The sequence below is a fragment of the Muscardinus avellanarius genome, assembly GCF_963383645.1.
Source record: "Muscardinus avellanarius genome assembly, chromosome: 3".
NCBI classification, from domain to species: domain Eukaryota; kingdom Metazoa; phylum Chordata; class Mammalia; order Rodentia; family Gliridae; genus Muscardinus; species Muscardinus avellanarius.
The window spans coordinates 28,590,069-28,610,341 of NC_137788.1; the positions used below are offsets into that span (position 1 = coordinate 28,590,069).

A 20,273-nucleotide genomic window follows, 5' to 3' on the forward strand; every position below is an offset into this window, starting at 1 on the left:
TTCCACAATTACTTTCCCCTAAATTTATTCTCCATTCAGCAGCGAGTGTTCTTTTGTAAACATAAATTAGAGCATGTCACCGTCTCTCTTTAACCTTTTAATAGCTACTCATTACTTATAATTAGATTCCAATTCTTTTTCATGGCCCTGCTCTGCATGACCTGGCCCCTGGACCGCTCTAATTCTCCCTTTCCGCTCCCCCACCACACTCCAGGGCAGTGGCAGGAACCTCCTCTCCGTCCCTGAGGCAGGCAGGTCAGACTCTTGCCCCAGGGCCTCCACCTATGCCACTCCTTCCCCTGGACCCGTCCCACCCCCACCCTCACCCGCTCACCAGTGTTCTTAAGCCTCAGCCCAAATGTCATCCGCTTAATGTAAAGAAGGTCCCTTCTCTCTTATCACCTGTTTTATAGTAATCTCCCATTACATACTATACCACAATGCATAATCTTATTCTTATTCATGCATTATTGTGTGAGTGTCTGTGTGTGTGGTACTGGGGATTGAATGCAGCGGCATTCTACCTCTGAGCTACACCCCCAGTCCTATTTTATCATCGTATGTATGTATGTATGTATGTATGTATGTATGTATTTATTTTGGTGGTACTGGGGTTCCTGGAAACCCTTCTACCTCTGGCCTACACTCCCAGACCTATTTTATATTTTTATTTGGAAACAGGGTCTCTTAAGCCAGCGAGGCTGGCTGAGCAATCCTCCTGTTTCCGCCTTCCAAGCGCGGGGAATACAAACTTGCGCCACCACGCCCGGCCTATTTTATTTTTAAACAGAGTCTCCCTAAGTTGCTGAGGGCCTCAACAAGTTGCTGAGGCTGGCCTCGACCCTGCAACCCTCCTGTCTCAGCCTCCCAAGTACTGGGATTATAGGCAGGGGCCACCACAGCCTATGGGTTATTTCTTGATTGCCCCAATTCCCCTCTAGACTTTTCTGAGGTCAAGATTCGTGTCTTTGGTGGTTTCTCTAGTACTCAACACAGCGCACAGGAGCTGTCATATAACAAATGTTTCCAAAGTATTTGTTGAATGAATCACTAAATGAACAGCAGGATTTGCTCAGCTAGAATGCCTGCCATATTCCTCCCAGAATTCAGGCTTGTTGCGAGGAATGGAAGGGGACCCCCCTCCAGAGCCCCAGGGATTTACTTGTAAGAGAGGACAACAAGCCCCCGAGGGAGTCAGTGGGGACCCGTGCCTTGGTATATTGCCGACAAGTGGCACAGGAGTCAGCCAGGGGCGTGGAATTCAGCGCACAGAGCTGCATCTGTCTGCAACTCCTAATCCTTCTCTCAAGAACTCAGGTTTGTACAGTGAGTTTGTCATAAAATGCTGCTTTTCTGTAATCTTCCCAGCATATTATGAGTTTGGAGGACAGCATTGTTAGGTGTGGTGGGGCAGCAAAGGCAGCTTCTTGCCACCCCTGATGGAGCACGGGGAATTTCAGGGGCCAGCCGAGGATGGAGCCCAATAGCAAATCCCGTGGGGACTCCAAGGAGACTTCATCAGACAGACACCCAGGACAGCCCCAGGGGCTCCCAGGAAGAGATGGGGGAACCGTGGGGAAGCCTGGAACGCCTAACGATGGCAGCTGGGAAGAGCTGTGGGAGGAACTGACTCCACAATGGTCCGTCACATCACCACAAACCCCTCGCAGCCAGGCGCCATGCTCAGGGCCACAGGCCTGGCAGCACTGCTGTCCAGAGGACGAGCGGGCCACTGGCTATTAGGGAAGTACCTCTCGGAGGCACCCAACCAGAGGGAGGACGCCTTCCAGAGCTCATAATGCTAATCCTTCAGTTGGAAATTAAGGCAGCAATGTTTCTGAGGCCACCTAATGCCAGAATAGTGGCTGCTGGTGATTCCGCTGTCTCCAGAACACCACAGACCCAGGCATGTAACAGGTACCCCCTACTGGGTAAATGCCTGTTGGAGCCAAGTGAGGGGGAGTGTTATATCTACCCAGGGCTGAGAGCGGCAATCTTTCTGTTTATTTGTTTCTTTTTGAGCTCACCTACTTGTACACCACAGCATGAAAGGAGGACCTGATGGAGCCCTCTTATCCCCAGGAAAGGAAAATTGTAGGGGCCTGCTCAGGGCCCGTCACGCTTCCCCACCTCCCATTCCCACCCGCCACTGTGTATCTCCCGTCTCCTCGGAGCCCCTGAGAGAGGCCGGAGCACAAGCAGAACTGGCTTTGGACTTGGGGACTACCCTGGTGACAGTGGCGCGGTATCTGCTCTGACTCCACCGCCATAAGGAGGCGTGGTCTTGCCTCCGGGAAGAGCATCATGGGCAGGGACCGACTTGACCAGCCTCTCTCCCCCAGCGCAGACTGAGATGTCACCACGGAGGCCTACCTCTTGTCCTCTTCCACCTGCACGCCGATGGAGTGGAACTCTCTTCGGCTCCTATTCTCGGTGTCTGAGTCTGAGATCGTCTCCACCTGTGGCAGGGTGTGACAGTCAGCGGCTAGGGTTGGCCAGGGGGCAGGGGCCCTTCCCAGGGAGAGTGGACAGCAGTGGCTGAGCCCCAGACCAGCTGGCAAATCCTGCAACGATAACCTCCCAGAAAGAGCCGAGCGCATAGAGGTATCGATCAGGTGGCGACCATTGGGCACGGCTCTGCATGGCCGGCAGGGATGGCGGTACCTGGAGAGGGTCGAGGGAGGGGATGTGGGCGGCTGGGGCCGTGTCAGTGATGCCCAGGCACAGGGTCTACTTGCAGCTCCGGTGCCAACATCCATGTATGCAGAAGGTCCCTTGGGTTTTCTCAACCCAACCACAGCTGTCCAGAGCCTGAGCTCTGGACCATACATCCTCTTTCCATACCTGAACCCCAATGGACGGCCTCCACTTGCGCTGCCGCGCCAGGCTCCGCAGCTCCTCCCTGCCAGGGATGGTCTTGATGATGAGTGTGGGGGGCTTGGGGCTGGCCCGGGGTGGCACCGGCGCCAGCTCCAGGGTGCGCGCGCCCATGGCGGGGCCATCCAGCCCGTCGGCGGAGCTGCAGCGCCGCGCCGGGCCCTCGGCTGCCGTGAAGCTCTCATGAGCGGAGTCGGTGCTGCTCTGGGCGGTGATGGAGATGCGGGGCGGGGCCTGGCTTCCCGTTGGGATGGGGGGCGGGGCCTTTCTGAAGTTGAAGGCTGCGGAGAGTGGAAGCAGGGGTCACGGATGAGAAACTTGAGAAACGCAACCCGCAAGAATCCATGCCCCCACCTGGCCCGCCCGGGAGGACGCAGCAGCCTGTGCTGCTGCCTAGGGGATCGAGGAGGGCTCTCCTCATCCCGCCCAGAGAGGGGCGTGACCTGCCCACCATCCCACAGCCGGCCGAGAGCCGGGCTAGGAGCAGGGCGGGCGTACTTACAGGAGCCGGGCCTCCCTGAGACAGAGGCAGGGGCAGCAAGGAGGGGTAGGCAGTCGTCGTCTTGAGAGCAGCCGGCCTGGATGGCCCGGAGGTAGCTGTGGCTCCGCATGCGGAAACAGCCCGGCAGGTCCAGGGCGTCCACGGCCTGGGACTCGAGCTCGCCAAACACAGACCCGCACACGGCCTCCAGCTGCTGGTTCAGCTCGTCGCTGAGCTGGGGACAGGGCGGGCAGGTCAGTTACCCAGGAGCGGGGACTGGCGCTTTGCCTTCGCATACCCTAAGTCTGCACTGGCTGCGCCTCTGAGGCCGCTTCTGCCTTTGGGTTCCAAGAAACCCGCCACGGCGGAGGGCACCTCAGCCAGGTGCTGCTCCCCAGGCCCGCCTTGGGCCAACTCCGGGCTGTCTCTCCTCTAAACACCTCTCCTAAACCGGGCGTGGTGGGGCACGCTTGTAATCCCAGCATTTGGGAGGCTGAGACAGGAGGATCCTGGTTCACGGACAGCCTCAGCTACTTAGTGAGGCCCTTTGCAACTCATTGAGAGCCTGTTTCAAAATAAAAGAATAAAAAATAGGGCTGAGGGTGTAGCTCCTGGGTTTCATCCCCAGTACCAAAAACAAACAAACAAACAAACAAACACCCCTCCCTGGCCTTCTCTCGGGCCTCTCTGGTGTCTGACTGTACCCCAGGCTCCAGGCCGCTGGAGTTCCCTCTCTCCCTGGCCCCTCAGCTATTTCTCATTTGACCTGAGCAAGGCCCATGGCTGGAATCCCCCTTCCTAACCTATGCCAGCCTGGGGAAGGCAGGGAGGATACCTTTTATCACGTATTTCCTACTACATCACACACTTGACTGAAAGCAACCTCCGCAGATATGTAGCAAGCGGCAGGCTAAAATGGGGGAGGGTGGTCATCACTGAGCCTTTCCCCATTTCAGCCCACTAGTTTCTGTCCTGCCCTCACCTCTAAGGAGAGCTCAGCCACTGCTGGATGGAATTCTTGTTTGGGTTTTGGTTTGTTGTTTTTTGTTTGTTTTTACTTTGTGGTGCAGAATCAGTGGTGTTAAAAATAAAATTAAAAAAAAAGACAAGGTTTGAGGGAAGGGAACAGTCCAAATAAGGTTACATCCATCCATGTGGTATCACCACCAAAGATACTGCTAACATGCACAGGGAGGAAGAGAGAGGAGGGGTCTGGAGCACGCACCAAGGGCTGTGTGCATGCATGTCTGTATCACTTTGAATCTCCCTATGATGTATATTTACAATGCACCAATAAAAGTATTTTAAAAATTAAAAGGGCCGGGCATGGTGGCACATGCTTGTAATCCCAGTACTTGGGAGGCTGAGACAGGAGGACCGCAGGTTCAAGGACAGCCTCAGCAAGTAGTGAGACTCTTGTCAACCTTGGGAAACCCTGTTTCAAAAGTAAAAAACAGAGCTGAGGGTATAGCTCAGAGGTAGAATGCCCCTGGGTTCAATCCCCAGTAACTAACACACACACACACACACACACACACACACACACATACACACACACACACACACACACACACAGAGAGAGAGAGAGAGAGAGAGAGAGAAAAAGTTAAAAAATTAAAACGAGGAAGAAAAAAAACAGTTTTTGTTCCTGGACCCATGCTGCACACCACACCCAAAGACTGAGTATACTACAAAGGTCATGGCAAGAACTAAAATAAAGATAGGAAAAGGCAGTGCTGGGGGGAGAGCTCTACCCCAGGACGCAGGGGACAAGGTCCTGGGCATCGCTCAGGACGGGCACACACTTGACCCCGAGGAGGTGCGCGTGCGCACGCGCTTGGGCACGTGGGGGCAAGGCAGTGAGCCGCACCTACATCCCAGAGCTGACTCTGTCCCTTCCTAGCAGTGTTGCTCCAGACAGCTCATGTTTTGGGACCTCGCTTTGCTCACCTGTCGAATGGGAGTAACAATGGCACCATTTTCAGAGGACTATTTAGGCACATAGGTGGTCCTCAGGGAAGATCTCAGGGTGCACCTGGTAGACGCAGGCTAGGTGCTTATGAGAATTACACTTGTTCTGTCACTGAGAAGTCCCCTGTAGTGAGAGTACTGAGATGCAGGCTCCTGCTTGAAGGGTTAGCGAAGCAACTTGTGCTCCTGAGAAGCAGCTTGGAATGCCAGGCTGGGGCGAGCACACTTCCTCTAATCAGTGAGCTAGGAGCCTTGCCGAGTTGCCTTCAAGGTCGGAAGCAGCTCCGGCCCTTCCCAACAGAGATATAGCTCAAAATACTTATTGGTATGATAAACAGCTTGAGATGTTATGAGCAGTCACAAATGTTCTTTGCTTCTAATTATAACACAAAAAGTTGCTTTAAGACTCGTCCTTTGGCTTTACTCACACACAGCAATTGTTGCTTTAAGATAACCTTATAGTGTCTAAAATAGTTCATTTGTCTATGGATCCCATAGAAGCTTTCTCTATAAAAGTCTGATTGCTCTTTCAATAAAACATGCAATATACATGAAACCTGCCTCCCCTGTGTCCCGTGCATCGGCTTTACCCTTAGGTCTCCAGTGCGCTAGACACTGACACCCTGTGATGAGTACACAGAGGCCCTGGATGGAGGCTCAGACGGTTCCCCATAACATCCTGTGGTAAACGTGACGGCATGTATCCCAAGGCTGGATCTTGTGACATTTCCCAGGAAACACTCACGGCATCGTATTTATGTGAAGTCACCAGAGGCTCAAAGGGCTGGCTTGGCCCGGGTGTAACACCTGGCGCGGCTCAGCGCTTCCATAGCCTCCAGTGCACTTCGTCCTGCCTCAGAGAGAGCTGGTGTCTCCATCCCAGTCTAGCCATGGGAAAACGAAGACTCAGAGGGGCAGGCGAACCTTCCGAGGGCGAGGGCGCCCAGCTGGTAAGTGATAAAACTGAAATAAAAGGCCGTATTTACTGGCTCCCCCAGAAGGCACCGGAATCTCCCGGGGAGCTTGTTAAACCCGCGTTAACTCGGCCCTTCTCTGGGCCTCTCTCTGCTATGGCTGCTTGGAAGCTCAGAAACAAATCTGCAGACACATGTAGGCCCAGTAATGAAAAGGGACTGTCCAGATTTCTTGCTGCAGCTTTTTCTAAAGCAACTTCACGGCGGAGGCTCAGAAATCACAGGAGATGGGACAATCCATCCAAGATCCGGAGGAAGTTCAGATGTCTCCCGTCTGGGGACACCGAGGACAGCAGTAGCCCGGATGCTTCCTAAAGCTCAGCAGCTGAACTCACTCCTGCTATTTCTGGGCTAGATCAAGGTGCTCTCAGCGAGAGTCAGTCCAAGCCCGAGGGCCCCTCCTGGAGCCCACGTGAGCTCTGACTGGACCCTCGCCGAGAACAGGCTGATGCTGAGCAGCCTGGGCGTCAGGGCTATAGGAACTTGCTCTGCATTTAACCCCCGGCCTTCTTGTAGGTGTAAACCACCAGCCGCATCTGGCACGCAGTAAACGCTCAATAAACATTAGCTGCTACTATCAGTAGCAAGAGATTCTCTTTGCTATTTTGTTTTGTTTCGTGGCACTGGGGATTAAATCCAGGGGCCTTAAACCAGAGCTACACCTCCTGCCCTACTTGATTCTTAGTTTGGAAACAGTGCCTCACCAAGTCACTAAGGATCTCGCTCGATTGCTGAGGCTGGCCGCAAATCTGCGATCCTCCCGTTCCAGCCTCCCAAGTCCTTGGATTACAGACGTGTGCCGCCGCGCCCAGCAGCAAGGGATTCTTAAATCACAGTGACAATACCACTCAGAATAAGCTGTCTCTATCTCAGAGGTTCTTTTGAAACCCCACCCAGAGGCTATGTCCACGACCAACTATATCCAAGGCAGAGATGGTGCAAGTGGGGCCACACGCCTCCCAGCTTAACTGGCCAAGAGGAGATTCTGGGGCTCCAACAAAGGGCCAGGATGCAAGGAAACATAGATTCTCAGAGGAAGACTGTACTGGGGTGCTCTGGCACCATATTATATCACTGTCATGAAATGGGAACCCTGTCCTGTGACTACTCCTATTAGCCCTGCAGGACTTCCTGTTTCCCCACCCCCACTCACAGAAGAGTCAAAGTCAAAAGATCTTCTGGAAGCCGGGTATGGTGGCAAATGCCCGCAATCCCAGTACTTGGCAGGCTGAGACGGGAGGATCACAGGTTCGAGGCTAGCCTCAGCCACATACTAAGACCTTCTGTTTTGAAATAGAAAAGATAAAAAAGAGGAAGGGCCGTGGAGCTCAAAAATAGAATGCCACTGGGTTCAATCCCCAGTACCATGAAGGGGGGGAGGGATCCTCTTGGGAAACGAGACCCTTAGCTTTTCTCCAAACCAGACTCAGCATCGGCAGGCATTTCCAGCGCACGGGATGGATACCAAGAGGAAAAATACTGGGTCTGAATCTCATTGAAAACCGTCCATGCCAGAGCGGTGGGTCCAGCTGGGGGCCAGGCAACATCCTGTACACTTTACATAAGTCATTAGTTGAGATAACCTTTGGAGAAACCTCCCATTTCAAGCCACTCCACAATACTGGGAGAACATAACAAACGTTGTTTTATATGCATAGCTGAGCTCACAAGGAAGCCAGCTAAGTCCCCAGGGGACATAAGCAAAGCGGAGACTGGAAATCAGAATAGGAGCCGTGTGAGTCAGTGATGCAGACGGCCCAGAGAGGCGAGGGGGCCGGCGCTGCTGGTCTCAGCCAACGAAACGCTGGGGTTTAAACACCCACTCGGGTGCAGGAGTGAGGCTCTGGGCCCAGATGAAACCCAAATGAGAAACTTCATAAAGCTTGGAAAGAGGAAATCTTTAACAAAAATGTAGACCAAAAAAAAAAGCAAAAAAGCAATCCTCAGCACAGGCTGATAGAAGGGAGACAGTCTGTGGTTCAGGCACTGGATGGGGGCAGCGGTTGATGAGACAACTCCCCCAATAATCTGCTTTTTTGGTTTGGGTATTGGGGACTGAGCCTTTGGGCATTCTACCCCTGAGCTACACCTCCAGCCCTTTTTATTTTGGGTTCTGAAACACAGTCTCGCTAAGTGGCTGAGGGCCAGCCTAGGTTGCCGAGGCTGGCCTCAAACCTGTGATCCTCCTGTCTCAGCCTCATACCACTGCATTCAGCTACCCCCCCCCGCCCCCCGTTAATCTGAACCACAAGCCAGTCCTACGGCAGACACAGGACTGTACGTCTGCACAGACTTAACACAGCCTAAATAAAAAACTTATCATAGAATGGCTCCAGTCCAAGAAGATCCTAACAGAAGTCACTGAAAAGTTTTCCTACGGGAATCCATCCCGAACCCGAGCTGCCCAGGCCCCTCAGAGGTGCAGCCCCATTGAAGAAGTGTCTATGTGGGAGGCACCTCTGGCACCGCCCTCGGGATCTCCGGGCAGGCATGCCTTCCTCTGGAGCGTGGGATGGACTTACTGGCCCACTTCTAAGGAACAAACTATGGTAGGTACGGTGGGATGGCACTTCTGAGTCTAGGTTACAGAGGCTGTGGTTGGCTTCCATCTCAGATACTCCCTCTCTCTGCACGGAGAGCCTTTACTGGGAGGGAGGCAGCCTGTTGTGAGGAGCCCTGAAGGGAGTCCTGTGTGGCAAGAAACTGTCTGCCTGTGAGTGGTCCTGACAGTGGTCTCCTCCCAGGCGAGCCCCAAGGGGACCACGGGCCTGGCCAGCACTGTGGTAGCAGCCCTTATGAGACACCTGACGCAGAAGCACCTGGCTATGACAGCCTGGCCTCCCCACCCACAGAAACCAGGAGACCATAGCTATTTGTTGTTTTAAGACACTATGATTTGGGATAGTTTACTATGTATCAATATGTTAAAGTCACATCATATAAACTGTAACACTAACAAGAACCACACTTTTATTAAGTCATTGAGAATTCAGGTCTTATCTGTCACAGCAGCGAATGTACCTTAGCTATAACAAAAAGCATTTTTTATTTTTATTGTGGTACTGGGGATTGAACTCAGGGGCATTCTATCTCTGAGCTACACCTCCAGCCTTAATTTATTTTTTATTTGGAAACAAGGTCTCACTAAGTTGCGGAGGGCCTCACTAAATTGTTGAGGCTGGCTGCGAACACGGAATTCTCCTGTCTCAGCCTCCTAAATACTAGGATTATGAGTGTACACTACCGTACCCACCTATAAATAGCATTTTATTAATTATTTATTTATTTATTTATTTATTTTTGCAGGTCAGGGGATGGAACCCAGAGGCATTTGACCTCCGAGCTATAACCCCTGCCCAATTTTGTATTCTTTATTTTGAAACAGGGTCTCACTGAGTTGCGGAGGGCCTAGGTAGCTGAGACTGTCTGCAAACCACGAACCTCTGGTCTCAGCCTCCCGAATGCTGGGATTACAAGCATGTACCACCACGCCCAGCTTATAAATAGCATTTTTTTGTGTGTGGGTCTGGGGATGGAACCCAGGGGCATTCAACTTCTGAGCTACACCCCCTGCCCTATTTTTTATTCTTTATTTTGAAACCGGGTCTCACTGATTTGCAGAGGGCCTCGCTAAGTAGCTGAGGCTGTCCGCAAACCACAGTCCTCTGGTCTCAGATTCCCAAATGCTGGGATTGCAAGCGTGTGCCACCATACCTGGCTTTTTATATAGCATTTTTAAGCCATGTTTCATGCTTTATTTTTTGAGATGGGGGTCTCACTATGTTGTCCAAGTAGGCCTTGAATTACAAAGCTCAAATGACTGTCCTGTTCCAAACAGCTGACTCTACAGGCAGATGCTACTGTGCCTGGCTTGAAATCATCTTTAAGAGTCCTAAAATGTGCCAGGTGTGGATGCATGCCTGTAACCCCATTAGTTGGGAGGCTGAGACAGCAAGGTCACAGGTTCAAAGCCAGCCTCAGCAATTTAGCAAGGCCCTAAGCAAGTAAGTGAAATCCTATTTCAAAATAAAGAATAAAATAGAGCGGGGTGTAGCTCTGAGATAGAATAATAGAGCTGGGGTGTAGCTCTGAGATAGAATGTCCCAGAGTTTAAGCACCAGTAAAACACATACACACACACACAAAAAAAAAGTCCTAAAACTTAAAAGCTAAAATTAAAATAATAAAGATAGACTAGAAGTTTTGGAAAAAAGACTAAAGAGTAAAAAGGATTGAAACTGGATTTTAAGAAATGAAAAAGAAGCCAGGCGCGGTGGCACACGCTTGTAATCCCCGCGCTTGGGAGGCGGAGACAGGAGGATCACGCAGGTTCGAAGCCAGCCTCACTGGCTTAAGAGACCCTGTTTCCAAATAAAAATATAAAAATAGGTCTGGGAGTGTAGCCCGGAGGTAGAAGGGTTTCTAGGAACCCCAGTACCACCAAAAATAAACACACACACACACACACACACACACACACACAAATGAGGAATTGATAGTGGATGATACACACTGAAGAAAAACCTAATGACCCAGAAGACACACCGGGTACCAGCACAGAGAGGCAAAGAGCGGGGAACATGAGGGAGAGGTCAAGATACACAGAGGGAAGATTAAAAAGGCTGCACTTCCAACTAATAGGGGTCCAGACGGAAATACTACAAAGACTGTGGAAGAGGAAATATTTAAAGAGATAGTGACCCTGCTTGAGAATTTTCCAGCCTTCTGATTTTAGACATGACAGAATGACAAAGACACCAAATCCTATCATCCAAGACAACTACAAGGCTGAACAAAACTGTCAAAAACAACCATTTCATCACCTACAAATTGATCAAAGGCTCACAAAAATAAAATGTATCATGGAAATGACAACTCTGAGTAGGAACGGCAGGACTCTGGGGCAGCCTTGCGTGGGGCCACCCCCTGCCCCAAGCCCCCCAAGCCCTCATGGTTGCAATGGCTGGCCCAGGGTTGGTGCAGGCCAGGAAAAACAGCCGCTTCATTGCCACCGCCAGGGGTTCTGCTTGATGTAGAACACTGTCTGTTGTAGTGTCAAGAACAGGAAAGGCCACCAACTCTGCCAGGCTGAGGTTTGAGCACTGGGCGGGGCAAGCGATGAGCTGGCTGACCAGCTAGGTATTTAACAGAGAATTCCAGGGAACGAAACAGCCACAGGGCAGTTGATAACTTCTCCACATATTCTGGATGAAGGGGAGTCTGAGTGATCAGCACAGACCAGAGAGGCTCTGAACCACCAACATTTTACTGGCCGGTGGAGCCCATATACACAAGCAGAGGAAATACAGTAGCCTGGTAGTGAGTAAAAGCCAGGGCCGGCTTGCAAACATCCTCAAGTTTTCCTTCCCTGAGCCATATGCAGAGAGAAGAAGCTTTACAAGCTCGAGGTTTATAACTTCTGACCAATCTTTGGCTGAACACTAAAGCATTGAGATACCGGGTAACCTCTAGGAAACGGTGCTTCAGAACAAAAGGTAGAAAAATAAAAAAAACTGAACAGAGACATCATGTTGTAAGGAAGACAAACTTCACTGTTGTAGTCCAGGAATTAATAAACTAACAGAGCATCCTTCAGGGGGAAGAGTCAGAATCCAGAGTTGCTGTACTACCCAAAATGTTCAGCTGTCAACAAAAAAAGTTATGAGACAGCAAATGAGAAAGTGCAAGTGTTCCCCAAACGTTGGATTTATCACACAAGGACTGCAGAGTGGCCGTTACAAATATATGCAAGGAGCCGGGCACGGTGGCGCACGCTTGTCGTCCCAGGTTTTGGGACAGCCTCCTCTACTTAGTGAGGCCCTTCACAACTCAATGAGACCCTGCTTCAAAATAAAGAATAAAAAAATAGGGCTGGAGGTGTAGCTCACCAGTAGAATGCCCCTGGGTTTCATCCCCAGTACCAATTAATTAATTAATTAATTAATAAGTTCAAGGGCTTAGGATGTGGCTCAGTAGTAAAGTGCTTGCCTAACACGTGAGAGGCCCCAGGTTCAATCTCCAGTACCACACAAAAATACATAAATTCAGAGAACCAAAGAAAACCATGCTTAAAGATATGCATAATGGTATACAGTGCACCAATAGAAAAAATTAAAAAAATAAAAATAAATTTTAAAAAATATGCATAATATTTTATGAATGCAAGTCACAATAAAGAGATAGACATGTTTTTATAAAAGAAATAAGTGGAAATCTAGAGCTAAAAAGTACAACTGAAATGAAAAATTCAGTAGAGGAACTCAACATAAAGAAATGTTCAGTAAACCTGAAGATAGATCAATATAAATTACCTAATCTGGGGGATGGAGAGAAAAAAAGGAGACTGAATAGAATGAACAGAGCCTCAGAAATCTAAGGGACAAACTGGGTGTGGAGTCACATGCCTATAATCCTAGTACTTGGGAGGCTAAGACAGGAGGATCGCAGGTTCAAGGCCAGCCTCAGCAACTTATGGAGACCCTACTCCCAAATAAAAAATAAAATAAAATAGGGTGAGGGGTATAGCTTGGCAGTAGAATGCCCTGGGTTAAATCCCCAACACCATAAACACACATAAAAGAAACCTAAGGGATAAGCATACCACTATATATGTAACGGAAGAAGTGAAGGAGAAGAGGAGAAGGAAGGGGAAGGGAGGGAGGGAGGGAAAGGGAAGGAAGAAAAAAAAGTAAGGCATGTAATCCCAGTACACTGAAGGCTGAGGCAAAAGGATCACAGGTTCAAGGCCAGCCTCAGCAACCTAGTAAGGTCCTCTGAGACTTACTGAGAATCTGTCTCAAAATAAAAAAATAAATAAAATAAAATAGGGCTGGGGTGTAACTCAGAGGCAGAATGATCCTGAGTTCAATCCCTGTACAGAGGAGGAGGGGGAAGGACTTGGAAAGGGAGGAAGGAAACAAGAACATAAAAATATTTGAAGAAATAATGTCTTAAAACTTACCAAACATGAACCTATAGAGCATAGGTGCTCAATGAACCTAAATTAAGTTAAACACTAAGAGATCTATATTAAAACACAGTCAAAATGTTGAAAGCTGAAGAGAGATAAAAATCTTAAAAGCAAGAGAAAGACAATGCATCACATACAGAGAGACCACTGGCTTTTTACCAGAACCAGTGAACACCAGGAGGCAGCAGAAGGGTCCAAAGTGCTAAAAGGAAAAACTGCCAGCCAGAAATTGTATACACAGCAAAACTACCCTGCCGCAAAATTATCCTTCAAAATGAGTTAAAAATAAGGGCATTTCCAGACAAATAGAGACTGAAGAAGTTATTGCCAGCAGACATATCTTTACAAGAAATACCAATGGAAATCCTCTGGGCTAGTGGGAAGTAACACTTGATGGTAAACACACAACAAGAAATGGAGAACACAAGAAATGGTAAGTGGGTGAGTAAACAGAAAATGATCTATAAGATATTTTTCTCACCGTCTTGACTTCTTTGAAAGACAGAGGTTTCATAAAGCACTTGCCGTCATACTACTGTTGGTTCATAACAACTGTTAGGTTTTATTTATTTATTTAGTGATACTAGAGATTGAACCCAGGGGCATTCTACCTCTGAGCTACATACCTAGCCCTGTGTGTCTTATTTGTTGGTTGGTTTGCTAAGGGTCTTGCTAAATTGCTGAGGCTAGCCTCACGCCTGGTATCCTCCTGTCTCAGTCTCCCAAACACTGGGACTACAGACATTCACTACCATGCCTAGCAACTGCTAGGTTAATAGCCCATGTATACGTGACTTATATAACAAAAATACCACAAAAAAAAACTCATAGGAAAAGGAGATATAAGCCGGGCGTGGTGGCGCACGCTTGTAATCCCAGCACTTGGGAGGCAGAGACAGGAGGATCGCGCAGGTTCGAAGCCAGCCATGCTGGCTGGGAGTGTAGGTCTGGGAGTGTAGCCTGGAGGTAGAAGGGTTTTCGGGAACCCCAGTACCACACAAAAAAAATAGGAAAATAAAAAAAGAAAGAAAAAGGAGATATATTTGTTCAATGCTATAGTTTATCAGGATTAATTATATTTTGATAATCAGCAAAGATTATATATTATAATTTCTATTGTAACCACTAATAACTCAAATTTTGTACTAAATAATAACAAAATAATTTAAATACTATACTAAACTTACATATTTACTATAAAAGAAAGCAATAGAGGAGGAACATATAAACAAAAACTGACATGAGACAATACAACCATTTTTGCATTTAATATGAAGGAATAGCTGGGCATGGCGGCACACATCTGTACTCCTAATACTTGGGAGGCTGAGACAGAAGGGTCACAGGTCTAAAGCCAGTCTCGGCAAGTTAACGAGGCCCTCAGCAACACAGTAAGACACTGTTTCAAAATAAAAAATAAAACAGGGCTGGGGGTATAGTTTGGAAGTAGAATGCCCCGGGTCAAATCCCAGTACCCAAAAAAAAAAAAAATGTGAATGGACAAATTATTCCCATTCAAAAAGCAGAGACTGTCTGACTGGATAAAAATAAAAACCAGCAAACCCAACTATATGCTGTCTGCAAGAGGCATGCCTTCAATTAAATATACAAATGGAATTCTAAGATGCACCACACAAACAACACCAAGAGAATTTTCCAAAATTGATGAGAGACATGAATCCTCAGATGTCGGGAGCACACATCCAAACACATCAGAGCAAAATGCAGAGCACCAAAATCAAAATAAGGTCTCAATGGCAACCAGAGAAGGAAAATTACCCTCAAAGGCAATTATGCTGATAGCAGACTTCTTAACAGCCACAACAGAAGACACACAACAAGATTCTTTAAAACACTGAGGGAGATTACTTATTGATTTAGAATTCCCCTAATAAGGCAAACCACATCAAATAGTAAGCATAAGGGACAGGTGTGTGTGGCTTAGGTGGAGTACTTGTCTAGCATGTGTGAGGCCCTGGGTTTGATCCCAAGCACAAGAGAAAGTGAGGGTAACTTATACTTTTGTTCGCAGTCTCAACTGAGACGTTCATTGAAAATTTACTGAAGAATATCCTTTAGGAGGAAGGAGTGAATCTAAAACACAAAAGCAAGGAGGAAAAGAGGTAGAGACGTGACCACATAAACCAAGTCCTGATGGCGTAAAAAGTAACAACAATAATAAACAATAAAAAAGACTAATCTGAGAGGCTAAAGGGTGAAACTAAAATACTGAGCATTGAGCCAGGTATGGTGGCCCACTCCTGTAATTCCAGAATGTGGGAAGCTGAGACAGGAGGAGTGCAGGTTTGAGGCCAGCCTCAGCAACTTAATGAGGCCCTCAGCAACTTAGTGAGACCTTGTTTCAAAATAAAAAATAAAATAGGGCTGGGGTGTATCTCAGAGGTAGAATACCCCCGGATTTAATCCCCAGTAACCAACATACATACATACATACATACATACATACAACAGTCTAGGAATATAACTCAGTGGTAAAATGCCCCTGAGTTCAATTCCTAGTACCATAAAAAATATAAAGGGTTGAGGATGTTGTTCAATGATAGAGCTTCCCTACATTTAATTCCTAGTGAAGAAAGAGAAAAAAGAAAGAAGTTGAATAAATGAAAAGATGTCCAATGTCCAAGGCTAATAATACTTAATAATGCTTAGAACATACATCCCATACATTGATCTACAGATTCAATGCAGCCCTTTGAAATTCCCAACTATACTTGAAGCTGGGAGAGAAATAAGCTTCTTCAAAATCCACAGGTATATGTAAAGGAGACACAAAACAATTTTGTGTGTGTGGTACTGGGCATGGAACCCAAGGGCATTCTACCTCTGAACTACACCTCCAGCCCTATTTCACTTTTTTTATTTTCAAACAAGGTCTCACTAAGATGGCCTCACTAAGTACTGAGGTTGGCCGAGAACCTACCATCCTCCTGTCTCAGCCTTCAAGTACTGGGATTACAAACGTGTGCCACCATGCCCAGCTCACAAAACAACTTTTAAAAAGAGTAACAAAATCTTATTACTTAAACTTACCAAAATCAATTCTTACTCCAAAGTTATAGTAATCAAAGCATGTGGTAATGACATAAGGATAGACCAGTGGAATAGGTTCATTAATAAACACCTGCATTTACGTAAATTGGGTGTAACAAAGGGGCCAAGAAATTTCAATAAGGAATGAAAAGTCTTTTCAACAAATGATGCTTGAAAAAGTGGATATGCAAATATAAAAAGATGAAGTTGGACCCCTAACTCAAATCACGCATATACTCCCTCTCCACAAAAAAGTCTCAAGTTGGATCATTATACCTAGATCAAAAAGTACAAGAGCCGGGCGTGGTGGCGCACCCTTGTAATCCCCGCGCTTGGGAGGCGGAGACAGGAAGATCGCTCAGGTTCAAAGCCAGCCGCGCTGGCTTAAGAGACCCTGTTTCCAAATAAAAAAGTATAAAAAATAGGTCTGGGAGTGTAGCCCGGAGGTAGAAGGGCTTCGAGGAACCCCAATACCACCAAAACAAACAAACAAACAAAAAACAAAGTACAAGAAGCATTAGAGTAATTTTTTGTAATCTTAGGTTAGGCAAAGATTTCTTAAATTTAACATTCAAAGCACAAACAAAAAGATAAAATTTGATGAATTACACCTGGTCAATTTTGATGTTTTAGGGCTAGAAATATAGCTCAGTGGTAGAAGCACTTTCTTAGCATGTGCAAGGCCTTGGGTCCAATTCCCAGCACCAGCAAAAAAAGATTGTTTTGTTCTTCAAACAACATGAAAATACATGTTAACCCCAGTTAACACCTTAATATCACATTTTTAGTAACCAGAATCATGAGCATGTGTATTATGTGTATATACACACATACATGTACATGTACATATTGTGTGTGGCACTGGGGATGAGCCCCCATGGCCTCAAGCATGCTAGGCAAGCACTTTACCACTGAGCTAGGACTCCCAGCCTGAAAATAAATTGTTGTTGCTTTAAAAAAGGAGGAGGAGGAGGAGGAGGAGGGAAGACGTCATCAGAATTAAAGTGTCCCTAAGGTCTTTGCATTGTTCAGAGGGAGGGTAAAAAAAAAAAGTTGTCAGCTTTAGACTGCTAAGTCAAGTATGCACATTAAAATTATAAAGGCAACTGAAGAGAATAAAAGAGAATACGTAACTGCCAAAGCACTGTGGGATTTGGCAGGGAGACGAATAAAGAAAACTCAATCAATCAGCAGGGAAAGCAGCAAAGGAGTATGAATGCATCACCGAAAAGGCAAGCTAGATAGAAGGCATGATATAAGATAACAGAAATAAATCCACGGATACCAGCAATCACAATAAATATAAACGTACTAAACTCGCAAGCAGTTATCCAATGGGTATAACGTCAAATCTAGCCACAAACTATTTACAAAAGACATACCTGGAACATAGGAGATAACCAGCTTTAAAGCCAAAGATGGAAAAAGATGTTATAGGCAAATACTAAGAAAAGAAAAAAAAAAAGACTCGAGAAGGATTATTAGAGATAATAGGGCAGCATCTCTAGTGCTTGAAACCTCTTTCCTCTTCTGTAAAGCAGGAATTCTGAGCCATTCCTCCAGGAGAAATATGTCGAGTATATGTGATGTTAGATAATGTAAAGTGGGAGGTGGAGAAAAGAAGAGCAGCAGAAGGAGGAGGAAAGGGAATAGGAAATGTTGCAGGGGGTGGCTAAATTAAAATTTTAGAACATTTGGGGAAAGAGCAGAAAGGAGTGAGGAAGCACTCGAGGCAGCGTCTGGGAAGGAGGCATCCAGGCAGGGCTGTGGCAAAGCAAAGGCCCTCGCGCTGGAGCACTTCTGCGATGTCTGCGGTGTCTGCGGAGCAGCAAAGGTCTCCTACGGCTGGAGTCCAGAGGGGAAGAGCCTTAGGAGAGGAACCAGAGGTGGCCTGGGACAAAGCACGCAGGACCTCAGAAATCAGAGTAAAGAGCCGGGCACGGTGGCACTCGCTTGTACTTGGGAGGCTGAGACAGGAGGATCGCAGGTTCAAGGCCAGCCTTGGCGACTTAGTGAGACCGTTTCAAGATGAAAAATAAAATAGTGCTGAGAGCACAGCTCAGAGTAAAATAACCCTGGGTTCAATTCCCAGCACCACACACACACACAACAAACAAACAAGCCGGGTGTGCTGGCACACTCTTGTAATCCCAGCATTTGGGAGGCTGAGATAGGATTGAGGTTCATGGACAGCCTCAGCTACTTAGTGAGGCCCTTTGCAACTCAGTGAGACCCTGTTTCAAAATAAAGAATAAAAAATAGGGCTGGGGTGTAGCTCGGAGGTAGAATGCCCCTGGGTTCCATCCCCAGTACCACAAAAAATAAACAAATAAACAAACAACTAGGTAAATAAATAAATATAAAATAGGACTGAGAGTGGAGCTTAGAGATAGAATGCCCCTGGGTTTGATCCCAGTACAAAAAAAATCATAGTAAAGTCCTTGATGGTTACTCTGAGCAAGGAAAAGGTTTTGAGCAGGTAAGTGAATGCATGGAGTTATGTTTTTAACTGATCGCTTAGGCTATATCCACAGAGGATGCAGTGAGCAGGGCAGACACAGGAGACCAACTGGACAGTGTTGCAGTCACCCGGACAAAAGAACACGCTGAGTGACACGCAGTGCAGGTGGGTGGTCAAGGGTGGCTGGGTCCTGGATATATTTGGAAAGGGGGACCCACAGGATTTGCTAAGGATTACATATGGGATAGGAGATAGAACGAAAACAGACTGGCTTCAGGGGCTGGGCTGTCACACGAAGGCAGAGTGCATGCCTAACATGTGTGAGGCTCTAGGTTTGATCCCCAAAAACAAAATAAAGAAAATAAAGAAAAGTCTGGCTTCTGGTTTTTATACCAGAGCTCTCAAAAGGACAATGGGCTGGGATGTAGCTCGATGGTAGAGCGCTTGCCTAACATACACAAAGCCCCAGGCTTGAGCCCCAGCACTGAAAAAAGAAGAAAAGTCATGCTAGCTGGGCATGGTGGCGCACAGCTCTAATCCTAGTCTTGGGAGGCTGAGACAGGAGGATCACAAGTTTGGGGTCAGCCTCGGCAAGTAGCAGGACTCTCAGAAACCTTGTTTCCAAACAAAAAATAAAAAGGGGCTGGGGCGTAGCTTGGAAGTAGAATGCCCCTGGGTTCAATCCCCAGGACAAAAAAAAAAAAAAAAAAAAAAAAGCAAAGTTGCCATTATCTTTTCAAAAAGGAGATTCCAGGGAACGGAGCAGTGAGTGATCTGGGGAAGAGGGAGGGGCAGGAGGGGAAGCGGAGTTTGCTTCTGATCATCTTAAGTCTGAAATGTCTGCTGGGCACCCCAGCGAGGTTTCAATACACAGCTTGATCTGCACGCCTGGCCTTCACAGAGGATCTGGACTGGAGTTATGCATCCGGGAGGCATCGGGCTCTCAGTAATATTCAGAGCCATGAGCCTGGATGAGATCATCAAGAAGTGGGTGTTGAGAGCAGTTCCAGAGCCCTGGAACACTCCAGTGTCGAGATCCTGGGGATCTGCAGAGGCTGCAGAAGGACCCGAGACACAGAGGAGAATCAGCAGCCGGGGGAGAATCGAAGAGGATCTAGATGGCGTGGTGTGCTCAGAGCCAACTGAGAAGCCGTCTGAGGGAGAAGAGTTGGCAACTGCGTTAGATGCTGCCGATGGGTCACGTAACTCGAACACTGGGCATCTAGTAGGTTTAGTAACACAGGACAGTCAGATGTGAAAAGACAGCTGTGCCTGCTGGATTCCCGGATTCAGGAAATGCAACCAAGGACACTGACGCTGCCGGGGGGGACAACGGGAGCCCACGTGGGCCGTATTTTGCATCTCTTTTTGCTTGCCCCCCCCAGCAAATAGTAAAAATAGCTAACCTTTCTTGAGTGATGGCCATGTGCCAAGAACACTATTATGATGCCTATTTTTAAATGGGGAAAGTGGGGCTCAAAAAAGTCA

General features: G+C 47.6%; 1 protein-coding gene across 2 annotated transcripts in view; it reads right to left on the minus strand.

Annotated features, from left to right (window-relative positions):
* The window catches only part of DLGAP3 (DLG associated protein 3), a gene marked incomplete at both ends in the record, with an annotated part of 45,413 nt that overhangs the window by 18,514 nt on the left and 6,626 nt on the right, over positions 1-20,273 (minus strand). For both annotated transcript variants that reach the window (XM_080690811.1, XM_080690810.1), the window contains 3 exons: positions 2,374-2,459; positions 2,845-3,158; positions 3,380-3,593. In XM_080690811.1, the coding sequence (XP_080546937.1) occupies positions 2,374-2,459; positions 2,845-3,158; positions 3,380-3,593 (614 nt within the window). The remainder of the gene's footprint in view (positions 1-2,373; positions 2,460-2,844; positions 3,159-3,379; positions 3,594-20,273) is intronic.